This window comes from Mus pahari, chromosome 13 (genome assembly GCF_900095145.1).
Source record: "Mus pahari chromosome 13, PAHARI_EIJ_v1.1, whole genome shotgun sequence".
Taxonomy (NCBI): Eukaryota; Metazoa; Chordata; class Mammalia; order Rodentia; family Muridae; genus Mus; species Mus pahari.
The window spans coordinates 79,405,479-79,417,952 of NC_034602.1; the positions used below are offsets into that span (position 1 = coordinate 79,405,479).

General features: G+C 41.8%; 1 protein-coding gene across 1 annotated transcript; it reads left to right on the forward strand.

Annotated features, from left to right (window-relative positions):
- The first annotated feature begins 5,903 nt into the window (after positions 1-5,903).
- Cxcl6 (C-X-C motif chemokine ligand 6) lies at positions 5,904-7,891 on the forward strand. The gene is made up of 4 exons (XM_021211317.1): positions 5,904-6,086; positions 6,215-6,350; positions 6,483-6,566; positions 6,820-7,891. The coding sequence occupies exons 1-4, from the start codon at positions 5,969-5,971 to the stop codon at positions 6,881-6,883; spliced, it is 402 nt and encodes a 133-aa protein (XP_021066976.1). The 5' UTR covers positions 5,904-5,968; the 3' UTR covers positions 6,884-7,891.
- Positions 7,892-12,474: the final 4,583 nt, after the last annotated feature.

Here is a 12,474-nt window from a genome sequence, read left to right on the forward strand (position 1 = left end):
TACACGAAAGACCATGTGGAAGTTAGGAATGGGCATAGAAACCTGACTATATCCTTTAATATAAAACTCTCTTTTACCTATTTATTTATATATCATCACTAAGAACTATCTTGTATAGCCATATTGTGACAGATGCCGCCAACCTTTTTGGCCCATTTTAATATACCAATGACTACTACATTTCTCTTTTCTATGATATAATACCTTGTCACAACATTTATTGGTCTACTCTCAAATTTAAATTAAGCAACAAATAAAAACTTTCCCCAAAGTACATTCTGTTCCAAAGCAGATGACTTAAAAGTCTAATTTATTAACTTTTTGGAAGCCAAATGACTCAAAGTCAAACACTGAAGCCAGTTAGTCAATTTATTCTTTAGAGAGAAGCATTCCCTAAAGTCCCAGTGGCTAACAAGGTATTCATAATTTGACATTAGCTAGAATTTCTAGGATTTTATGAGTTTGGGCTGGGTATTGCAACACATTTTAAGTCAGTGAGAGCAATTTCCTAATTCCAGGTTCCTGTAAAATAATATTTGAATGTGCATGAAAGTAGTTATTCACCAGGAATTCATAACCAGATTAAGAAAAGATTAGTGGTCATGACTCATTCATAAAACACGTGTGAGGCTTATACATTCACTGCCTTGGACATCATCAAGCACAAAGTAATATATATATATATATATATATATATATATATATATATATAGTAAGGAAAGCAGATTTGTGACTGTAGAGGAAATACATAGATCATGTGTATACATAAATATGTAACATGTACAAGTATACATAATATGCATAATATAAAATACATATATCCACCTTAGTCCCTCCTAAGAGACCAGTACTTAAGTGTTACTGTGTATTAAATGGGAGACATGCATTCGTTTACACTGTGAGGCTCTGCAGAGGTGAATGCTCTGCCTAAAGGAAAAGAGAAGAAAAACCTAGGCATGAAGGTAGTGGTGGTCAGGTAGTGCACTTGCTCTTAGCCAAGAGGCTGAGACATCATGGCATGGTTGCTTAGAAACCATGCAGCCAACAGCCAACAATAGTTTCTTTTACTAACCACAGTGCTAACAGTCTAACTTCCTTATAATGAAGTTTTACAGCATCATAAAATTCTTTCTCAAAACTCATTAAGATTTTTAAAATATTATTCCATATGTATGTATGTGTGCCCCAGTATATTCAAGTGTCCAGAAGAAGACACTGGATCCCCTAGAATTAGAGTTATAGTAAGTCCTGAGCTGCCTGATAGAAGTTCTAGGAACTGAACTTGTGTTCTCTGCAATAACAGCAAATATTCATTGCTCCCAAGTCTCCCTCATCAGCCCTGAAAATCAACTAGAACAGCTACCACTGAAAAGATTTTTTCTTTTACTTATATATTTATTTTTTGCTTGGCACAGACAGAATTCCTGAAGAAAGCTATAGGTTCTTCATCTTCTGAGAGCCCAAGGCTTTCAGAAATATTTAAAACTTTAATTCCCATCTTTCTCCCCATATATATATATATATATATATAAACATATATATATACACACACATATATATATATATATATATATATATATATATATATATATATTTAGACATCTCCACAAACAGAGGCAGTGTGCTTGTGAGCCCATCCACCCAGAAACTGGCAAGGATCTGACCAACTGTAGTTACTGCAAACTTCAATCTACGAGGGCTCAGTTGAGGTTCATTGATTTACTTCTTTCTTAAATTGAATTAATCAGAAATGGATGGTAAGGAGATAATGGATAATGGACAAAAGAAGCAGGAGGAGCAGGAGGTGGATGAGCAGGAGGAGGAGCAGGAGGAGAGGGAGGGGGGAGGAGGAGGAGGAGGAGGAGGAGGAGGAGGAAAATATTCTTGACATTTAACCTAATGGTGAAGATAATAAATATGAAGCAGATCTATTTCCCCAAAGTTACTGCCTCTTCACTGGGTGGTCAAACCCAGTATAGAGGGAGGAGGACAGATTTATTGTCATTGCAAAATTAACTCAAGAGTCACTGGCTTTTTTCGCTCTGCATACGGGGAAGAGATCTTTTGACGGCTGCTTACTTTCTTCCTCACAGGGATAGACTAGCATTCTTAGCTACTGCACCAGCACTGTATTCCTTAAACAACACATAAAGATTAGTGAATAGAAGGGAAAATGGAAACTTAGCAAAGTCCCTAAAAGAGGCCCATACCATATCTTCAGTCACAAGCTTCAAGGTCATACTGATTGCTTAGGGTAGCTCTGTCACACTGCTGACCATCAGCGCAGGATAACTTAATCCAATTTTCATCACGTTGTTTTTCTCCAGCAACTTTAAGGTCACAGAAAATAGGTAACATGGTCAATGTAACTTTTGTTTCTTTAATATCATGGTTTTTCCCCCCTCTGGGTTCTCAGTAGTCTGGGCTGAATAGTGCAGAATATAAAGAATGAAAATTATCATTTGAATTCCCTTTGAGAATAAGAAATAAATAATTGCCAACATGACAGTAAGCCAAACAAAAATAGCAGAGTTCTAAAAGTAGAGGGATTAAGGACAGACACAAAGCTGTCCTGCCCTTTTCTCTCTCATTTTAAGGTCTACTGTGAGAGTTCAGAACACTATAAAGGAAAACTCCACCTTTGTTCCACATCAGATCCTCACAGACCACTCAGTAATGAACTTGAAACACAACAGGTTATTGGAGGAATACAAAGCACCATCAGTCTTGATTGTAGAATACACAGCGGACTTAGGGAAGGCAGAAACTTCATTAATGGGGCTTTATAAACTGTTTCACAAGGCAGTTATAGTCAGAATAGCAGATGCTCAAAGACCACAGATGAAAGGGAGATGTTCAGATGGCTTCGTCAGTAAAGTGTTTTTGTTTGACTTTAAAAGGGGGAATGTTTGAGATTACTCGGAACTCTTCGGGACCTTGATATTATTGAGCCCTTCAACAACACACATAGATAGACTGAGGAATCCAGTGGTTTTAAATGTGCCATTCGGCAGTGCAAGGCAGTGGTTAGCCAGACTATGGAGAGCCCGGGGGTGTGTGTGCCAACAACTATTTTTTTTTTTTTTAAATGTAGTTTGGAACCTGGAAACCATTAAAGCATTCTGGTAACAGATTGGCTAAGTGGCTCAACTTCCAATTCTGGATTTGATTTTTTTACTGGCCTTGATTTCTGTAACTAATTAAGAGTGAAGAAAGTTTCTCTCATTTGTTTCAAAGAATCAGCGTGAGGTATGAATGCGGTTTGATGCTGCAATCTATTTTAAGTGTTCCCACTCATATTAAATAACTGTGGCATTATACTAAAATTATAATAGAAAACATTTAGGGCTATAAGGCTGACAGTAGGTTTATTAATTGCTTCACTATTATTGTTGGGAGTAGCTAAAAGAGCTTTCTTCTACTACTTGGATGCGGTGCGGTTAAGATGACTGACTTCACTTTAAATTGGCAACATAAAGTAATTATTTTAAATGCTTTGTACTCACTGAGTGTTAATACCATCATTCTCAAACTCAAAAATTCTTCTACAACCTACATCCTTACCTGTCCTTACATAAGTCAATGCCAAAGATGCCTACACAGGAACCAGGCATTCCAGTGGACCAGAACAATTTCAATGCAAGGGCAGCTTAGGTTACATACTGCTTCCTGATTAGGTGTGACAACACAACAGTCTACTTATAGAGCGGACTTTATATTACCAGATTGCCAGCTGCAGACACTTTTTCTTTCGCTTTCTCTGTTCTATAAGTAAACCATGACAAATGGATACAGGGAACAACCCCCATGAGGGATGCACGCCTGAAATAGTGTTAGGGGGAGCTGACGCTCTCATTTTGGAGCCTCTACCCAGTCTTGTCACTTCTTGTCAAAACTAATTTGTATGCTCAGTTACATTTAAATTACCCCATTTGGAACTAACCTGGGTGGGATACGTGTGTGTGTGTGTGTGTGTGTGTGTGTGTGTGTGTGTGTGTGTGTGTTCTACAGGCTGCTTGTTATAGGTTACCACTCCCCAGAAGGATGAAGGATTACATTTGTTGAGTCAGGTATGATGTTGATGGTAGCAGGAAGCAGGTGGACTCACAACTTCCCATTAGCTTCTCACAATACCATCACCAAGCCTCCCAACTTCCTTCAACTAGACTAAGTTTCCTTCCAGAATGTAAGTTCGAAAGTCTACCACCACTTCCTGCTCAGCAATGGAGGTGTTCTTATTCCAAAAACAGACAAGTGGGGTGGATGATGGTTCCCATGGTTACACGGGACAAAACAAACAAACAAACAAAAACAGTTTCCTTCCAGGGCTATATGTGTAAGGCTGTTGTGTCTACAGACTTCCTCTGCCGGCCTACTACATGGCCAAAGGTTTTGAGAACCATCCAGAGAGTTCTATTAAATCTCTATAAAGAAAGCCAGGGCACCACTTCATGTTATAACCACGGCTGCCTTGGTGTGAAGGCCTTTAGTTACAGGAAGTCATCTCATCTTTCCTCACCAGGTGGTCCCTCCAGGCTCTAGAGTGTCCTTAACTTCCACTGATCAGCTGAACTGTCCCCCTGATGCATCTGAGGAAAGCATCCTTCCCTCTGAACTCCAAGAAGTTGCTTGGAGGGAGTCAGAATGGATGCTATCTCACTGTCAAACTGAATCTAACCAATGCACCAAACTCACAGACAAGTCCCAAGGACAGACCTCAGCTGCACCAACCTCCTTTAGCTTCTACACACTGTCAAATCCCCAACTGGCAGGGGAGCCACATTAGAAAGCACAGCAAGGACCGCCTCCCCCCCCACCCCCCACCCCCCTATTGCCCCAGGCTCCAAGCACAGGACCAACTGCTCCTAACTGAATGGCAAAGGGAAATGCCAGGTGCAAGGTTTTTATCTTCCTCCCAAAGCAACTTGCTGGGTCATCTGTGAAGTTGTTTATTAAGCCAAGCAATTACAAGCGCGGAGCTTCCAGTAAGCAGCTTTTATTTTGAAGGCCATTCCTGCCGCTGCTTTAAGTGGAAGTAAAAGCGCTTTCATAGTTTCTTGGTTTTCAAAGCTGGCAGAATCCCAAAGAATCATTAAGTAATCCACACACAAGGAGAGGGCAAGGTTTCTTTCTTTCTTTTCACTTACTTTTCTTTTCTTTTCAAGTCAGCGATTACATTTCCCGAATAAAAACAGTCTTCGCTTTTAAAACACACATTTCAAATGTATTTTTATTTATGAGCATGTGTACATCTGCTTATCTGTATGTGTACCAAGTAGATGCAGATGCCCCCAAGGAAGCCAAAAAACGACATGGGGTTCCCTAGAACTGGGGCTAGAGAAGCTTGTGAGCCGCAATGTGGCAATGTGGTCCTGGGTGGGTGGGTGGGAGCCAAACCCTGGACCTCTGCTGCAGCAACCAGTTCCCTTGGCGGCTGAGCCATCTCCCAGGTGTCAGCAATAGTGTTTGTAGTAATAACAGTTAAAGTCCTGTGGAAGGTTTTCTAAAGTCAAAACTCCTTCCCTTGGCTCCAGTCTTCCTACAAGGAAAAGAAGGGCATCCTCAGAGCTCCGTCCTCCTTGCTGTGCAAGCCTGCCTTAGCTAGCTAGCCCTGACCTAGGAGAGGGATAGGTCCTCTAAAGGAGTCTGACCCAGAGCAGCAGCCTTCTGGTCCCAGGGCAGAACTACAGCATTCTCCGCTGATTTGGCAAAGAGCCACTCCTCCTAGCCATCCTCCCGCCCCAATCCCATTGCCCAGCCCCTCTGAGCCCCCCACCTCCTAACTCCGAGTCCAGGGAATTTCCCCAGCATCTTCAAGCTCCAGTTTCCTGCCTGAAGGAAGAGACTAGAACAGATATAAGGGGTGCAACAGGTTTGAGAATACCATAGTGCTCTATAGAGCCCCAATCTCCACACGTCCTCCAGCCTATCCTGAGCGGGCGCTCCCTGGTCCCGGATCTTGTCCACAATGCGCTTCCAGCTCCGCAGCTCCGCCGGCATCCCCAGCGGTTCCAGCTCTCCATTCAAGCTGCTGGCGCCGCTGGCGTTTCTGTTGCTGTTCACACTGCCGCAGCGTCTAGCTGAAGGTGAGGGCGCAGCACCTGTGCTTTGCAGGGTGCCTGACCCATCCCAGTGGGCCATCGCAGTCAGCGGGTCCCAGGGCCGGGGAAAGGGTCTCTTCCAGCATCCTCCTATAATCTTGTCTTCTCTGCAGCTGCCCCTTCCTCAGTCATAGCCGCATCTGAGCTGCGTTGTGTTTGCTTAACCGTAACTCCAAGAATTAATCCCAAATTGATCGCTAATTTGGAGGTGATCCCTGCAGGTCCACAGTGCCCTACGGTGGAAGTCATGTGAGTTCTGACTGTGCTCTGGGTGCAGGTGATTTTGGGAGATAGAAGTCCAGGACACCCCTGCCCCCCTTTACCCCGGAGTCTTCAGTCACTGGGGCTCACCTGTGCATCCTCTTTTTTTTCCCTCCGCAGAGCTAAACTGAAGAACCAGAAGGAGGTCTGTCTGGACCCAGAAGCTCCTGTGATAAAGAAGATCATTCAGAAAATATTGGACAGGTACTTGCTATCTTGATATTTGAGGTTTCTTAGTCTCTGCAGTGGGCAAGGTCCTTATTCTCCCTGTATGTGTTGAGGCTCCCATCTCACATTCGAAACTGAGCTTAGAATAAAAGGATTCAGAAGGGAAAGTTGTTATTCTGGGATGTTGCAATAACCCAGAACTCATTACTCAGTGTGTGTGTGTGTGTGTGTGTGTGTGTTAGGATAAACTGAAGAATTTTAGTTACTGATATAATTCTTTTCTCAACAGTGAAAAAAAGAAAACTAAGCGAAACGCACTTGCTGTGGAAAGATCTGCGGCCGGTGTTCAATAGAAAGATTTCTGAGGACTCTGTCCCCAGTGAAGATAAGGAGGAAGGGCGGATTCTCCCACCTACGGATGGATTTTCTTTATCAACTCCCTGCTTTGATGAGGGAAGGGAAACCATGGTCCCTGAAGCTTGCTGCTCATCTTATGAGTGTATTTAGCAAAATAGTTCCTATTCTTTCCTATCTGTTACACTATCAGAAATTGTGATACTTTTGTGTGTAAGTCAAGAATCATTGGTTGTTAACCTTTCAAAATGTCTTGAACTGAAGGTGACTATTGCATTGTCGCTGGAATATATATATATATATATATATATATATATATATATATATATATATATATAATTTGTAATGTTCATGAGAAGGCGACACTGTCATCCTCTCTCTCATGAAATGGGAACCTCTTTTACTGTTGTTTCTTGGGTGTGTTAAGGAGCGTTCTTTCGTCTGAGCCTGGGCTGGCATATAACTTTTATGGTTTTAGAAAGCTGCTGTGTCATGCAGAAACCTGTGTAGAATACATTTCCTTATTTAGAATTTCTAAATGTGTAAGTTCTAGAAGGATCAATGTGTTCTCATCTTATAATTTTAGACATTTGATGTCTTCTTAGTATGGCATAATGTCATGACTTACTCATCAAACTGTACACTATTTATTAACTAGTTTGTTAGTATTACTATTTGGGCCACTAATTATATATTTTAGATAGGTGAGGAAGGTAAGAAGCAAGGAAATTCCTTACATAGTTTTCATAAAAAAGTATTTAAAAATTATTTCTAGGGAGAGAAACTTTAGCAAATATCTATACTCAGAGTTTTGAAGACATACTTAACACGTTTGAATATGGATTGCTGAGATATTTAGATATCTGTGGTGGTGTATCTTTTAAAGAGTGCGCTTTGTTATAAGGAAATTAATGAATGCATCACATCCATTATTTTAAGACTGTACATCTTAAAGTGTCTCGCTTCTTTATATTACTCTTTTGAGAAAAATAAAGTATCTCTGGATTTCATTCATGTTGTTTCTGGTTTCTTGTGATGGTGAATCTCATGACCCTGCATTCTACATGATTTACAAAGTCAGCTCTACGGTTCCCTCCTTGGTTTGCAGAAAGGTCTGTTCCCCTAATTCCTTGCACCATTTCATTCTCTAAGCTCATCCCCCCTTTAGCTACCCCTCTGGGGCATCAGTAGCTTCAGGGGACCTTAGAAAAAACAAACATGCTAAGACTTCCCCCATCTTCAACCCTTGGCCAGCTTCTCCACTAGTTCAGCTCTCAGGTGAAAACAGGAAATGCAGAGGGTCCAGCTTGTTGCCTTGGGAGGTAGTGGAAACTCTGGGAGTTGGGGCCCTGATGGGGATTTAGATCATAATGGGCCTAGCTTTCAAGGGGAGGTGAGGAACCCCAGTCCCTTAGCTTCTTTTTCCTCCCACATAACCCCCATGGGTGGAAAGGTCTGTGTCCTCTGCACTCCTGCCAGAGATGAAGTGTTAAAACTGATTCATCATGAAGCCAAACCTCAAACCTTCAAAACCAGGAGCCAAATAGGCTTTCCCTCCTTTTACCCATTTAAAGTCCACCATAGAAAACATTGTTCCAGTGGCAGGGAGCTGATTAGCACACTCCGCATTTCCTAGACATAAAATAAATGTAACAAAAGCCAAGCAAGTACGGCGTGTCTCCTCTCTCACGTTGTTCTCCTCAAGCTTTGCATCTCTCTCGCACTCTGTGCTGTTCGGCGTTGGGTTCTCTAGCCTCGCTCATTCTGTTTCATTTGCTATCGCTCTACCTGCAAAGGGCTTGCTCCTTTTTTGTTGCCCACAAGAGCAAATTCACAGTTTGGCGCCAGCAGTACCTCTCATGACATTTTTTTTTTTTTTCCTGGCCATTCCCAGCTGAGCATCTTTAGGATACTAGATAGACTGAGGTACAACAAATATTGCTTTGCTATTGCCTGTGTATGGGTTTCTCCACCCTAATCTACAGAGAACTCTCCTAAAGCAGGTACTGTACTCTACCTTTCTCTGTATCCCCAATGTATGGCACAGACTGACTAAAGGAGGTAGTAACACCCCAACCCAAGATATTGGATGCTGTCCTCAAGTCAGTAATCTGGTTCATGGTTGGTAATCTGCCTCTTCCTTTCTACACGAAAGCTCCCAACCATAGAATTCACCTGATAGGCTTCTATCCTTTCTCTCTTACTCAAAAAACCAAACCAAACCAAAACCAAACCAAAACAAAACAAAAAACACAGCTCCCCCCAACCCCCCACCAGATTCAGACTCCTTTTTGGTTTCTCACAGGGTGTTTCATTTTTCCTTTCTAACATTTTGTATGCAAAAGGGTTTAGTGTCTATTTAGTCACTGTGATCTTCATGAGCGTAGGGGCAGTATCTGCCATGTTCACTGCAGTTCCTAAGACAGTGCTTAGGGCACAGTAGATATTTAAATAGACTCAATCTAAGCCAGAGAAGCCTGGTTGTCTCTCCAGCATAAGATAGTAATTTGTGTAAATAGCCCATTTTTAGGAACAGCAAAGAATACTAACCTAACTCATACATAAATACATACCTGCTACAATTAAAGTATTATATACACTAACATTGGTGTGTATTTTTATACACTGGTATATATTAATATATCATTAGCTATATATAAAGCTTGTTTTTCTTTCCATCTAATCTCTCTCATTGCATATAAAATATAAACTCAACTGATATATTTTCTACTACCATATGCTGATGTACCTGTGCAAAAGATAAAGAGGGAGACAGAGGAGGAAATTCAAAGATATGAGACAGCTTAACATAGTTTAAAAAGGATGCCTTTCCTTACAAGTTACAGTGATGTCAGAAAATAAAAAATACCTCTAAGTTACAAAAACAAAAACAAAATAAAAAACATTAAACTTGAACAGTGGCTTCTTTAATTTCTCAAATAACACATGATATTATCCTGCGGGTTGTAGGAAACTCTAAGACACAAACCGGACTCCCAGGAACACTTGAGCTCCAAACTCCAGGGTTTTGAACAGAGAATGGTCTCTTCCTGATTAAGTGCCCAAATGGAAACATGGCAAACACCCTCGGATGATGAAATTCAAATTCCTTATTAGTTTTTCCTTCACCACCTGCATGATTTTGTTGTTTCTTATCCAGATGTGAAAGATAAAAGTTTCATTTGTATCCAGAACACAGACTCACTGGAATTTGTGTTGTCCTTGCAATTCTGGGTGTCATGGCTGTTCTCCAAATGGTCACTCTATGGGGAACAAATGGGCTTTGGTGTATTACCACGGTACAGTCTACACAGAAGCTTCGGTGACAGCTGCTTCCACCACATTACCACTTGATCCTCTCACTTGAAAACATCTGGGAGATATTAATCTGACATCTTCTAAGGATGTCTTACAAATGTCTGTCTCCTTGATGCTTCACACTAACTTCTAAGTCCTGTTTCCTTCCCTTAACTCTCTGAACCTCTTCCATACACATGCGATCACTAGGCCTTAAACATGTGGTTGGTTAACGTTGTCTGTGTCCCTACCTTGGCTCATGCAATTTTTAGTTTAAACCATACCTAGTTCAGTATGCCAGACTTTCTGCTTGCCTCTGGGTGTGACACATTTAATTCCTGAAGGTATGACAGATTTATGGTAAAATATGACTAGTGGTTTTGTATTTCTAGCATTGTTTTTAATGCTTGCATGAGGAAAAGAATCTTTGTGGGCAAACTCTCTCATACTTAACTTGAAAATCCTTCCTGGATGTCACGGAATGAGAACTTTGCCACACAGAAGGAGCACCTGGGAAAGTCTAGTTACCTCCGTGACTAAGCCAAGGAAGAGAAGCACTGTGTGCACTGTGTCTGATTTGGGGGGCGGGGGACACTCGATTCACTCTTAGTCAGCAGAATTAATACTAGTGTCCTGAAAGGGGCTCTTCATACTTCCATCGGGAAGAGACAAATAATGACAGAGGAAGAGCTATGGGTTGAGTCTAAGACTTTGTGTCTATAAATATCAGTATCAGCATATTGTTGCACAAACTTAGAGCATCTGCCAAGACATAGCCACTGGGGAAACGCATCTTCATGGACTTGTTTCTCAAATGCGTTGCAATGCTTACCCTGATTGACTTCCCAGCTGGATGAAAAGAAAGAGTTGGTTCTCTTCTCCTTAGCATCTGGCTACTTCCCTTTGCGACTTGGGTGTAGTACACAGCCAGGGGACAGCGCCTTTCAAATCTACTTCTGAATATTGCTATGTGTGCAGCATTGACAACGTACATAACAATTCATTCCTCAGTTCTGTCACCTGCGCACTGCTTTGACACCTGCCTTCCGAGCAAGCACTAAGGGCTGGGTGTCTTCGAAGTATGGCTGCTGTCCTAGTGTCCAAATTCAGGCTCCCATTTGCAGTGAGGAAACCAAGATCTGGACATTGCAACCCACATATAATTTATAAATGTATGCACATTGTGACTATATTTGAATGCTTTTAGTGTTTTAAGGATTTATTTATAAATATATATCAAAAGACTTGAGAAAAGTCTATATTCTCCATAGACACATTTTTTTTTCCTGTCAGTTATGTAGCTGCTATCAAATGTATGACCAATCATTCTACCTAAACCATTTGTCAATTCAATGTCATTACACAGCAGACCAGACATTGTGTAGGATCCTTAAAATGATGAAGTGAATGTCCAGCCTCTACACATCTTTTTATAGAAAATACAGTGTTTAACCAGGAAGCAATGGTTTAATGTTTTTTTTAAATATATGACATTTATTCATTCTGGGAAGAAGCACACATGTCCCACAACATGGAGGTCAGAGGACAACTTGGGAGAGTTGGTATCTCCTGCCAGATGGGCTCTGGGGATCAAATGTAGGCTACCCAACTTTGGGGCAAGTGTTTTTATCCACATATCAATTTTGTCAGCACAAAACTATGTTTTCCTTGAGAGGACAGAGGCATGGAGTAGAGAGAGGGGAAGAGAAGAAGAAAGAGAGGGTCATGTTAGAGAGAAGTCGCAGCAGCCAGCACCAGCCAGCTAATCAGAGGCAGCCATCTTGAGTTTTCAGTGATGTCTGTGGCTGGTTAACCAGACCCACCCCCACTAAGAGAAAGCAGGAGAGAGAACAACACCAAAACCTCAAATGCTATAATAAAGCAAACCTTCAGAAGAAGAAGAATTAGTCCAAGCCACTAAACTAAAAGTGGAGTTGGCCTTCAGGAGAAGAATTAGTGCTCCTGGCTTCTCAGGTTCTGAAGCAGCTCAATTAATGACCACACGGTGAAAGTGAGCCATGTCTGTGCCTCTGATGCTCAACAAACACAAATGTAGCAGTGCTCCTGGGTAGTAGTGTTCCAGGTAGCAGTGCTCCTGGGTAGCAGTGCTCCTGGGTAGCAATGCTCCTGGGTAACAGTGCTCCTGGGTAGCAGTGCTCCGGGTAGCAGTGCTCCTGGGTAGCAGTGCTCCTGGGTAACAGTGCTCCTGGGTAGCAGTGCTCCGGGTAGCAGTGCTCCTGGGTAGCAGTGCTCTGGGTAGCAGTGCTCCTGGGTAGCAGTGCTCCTGGGTAGT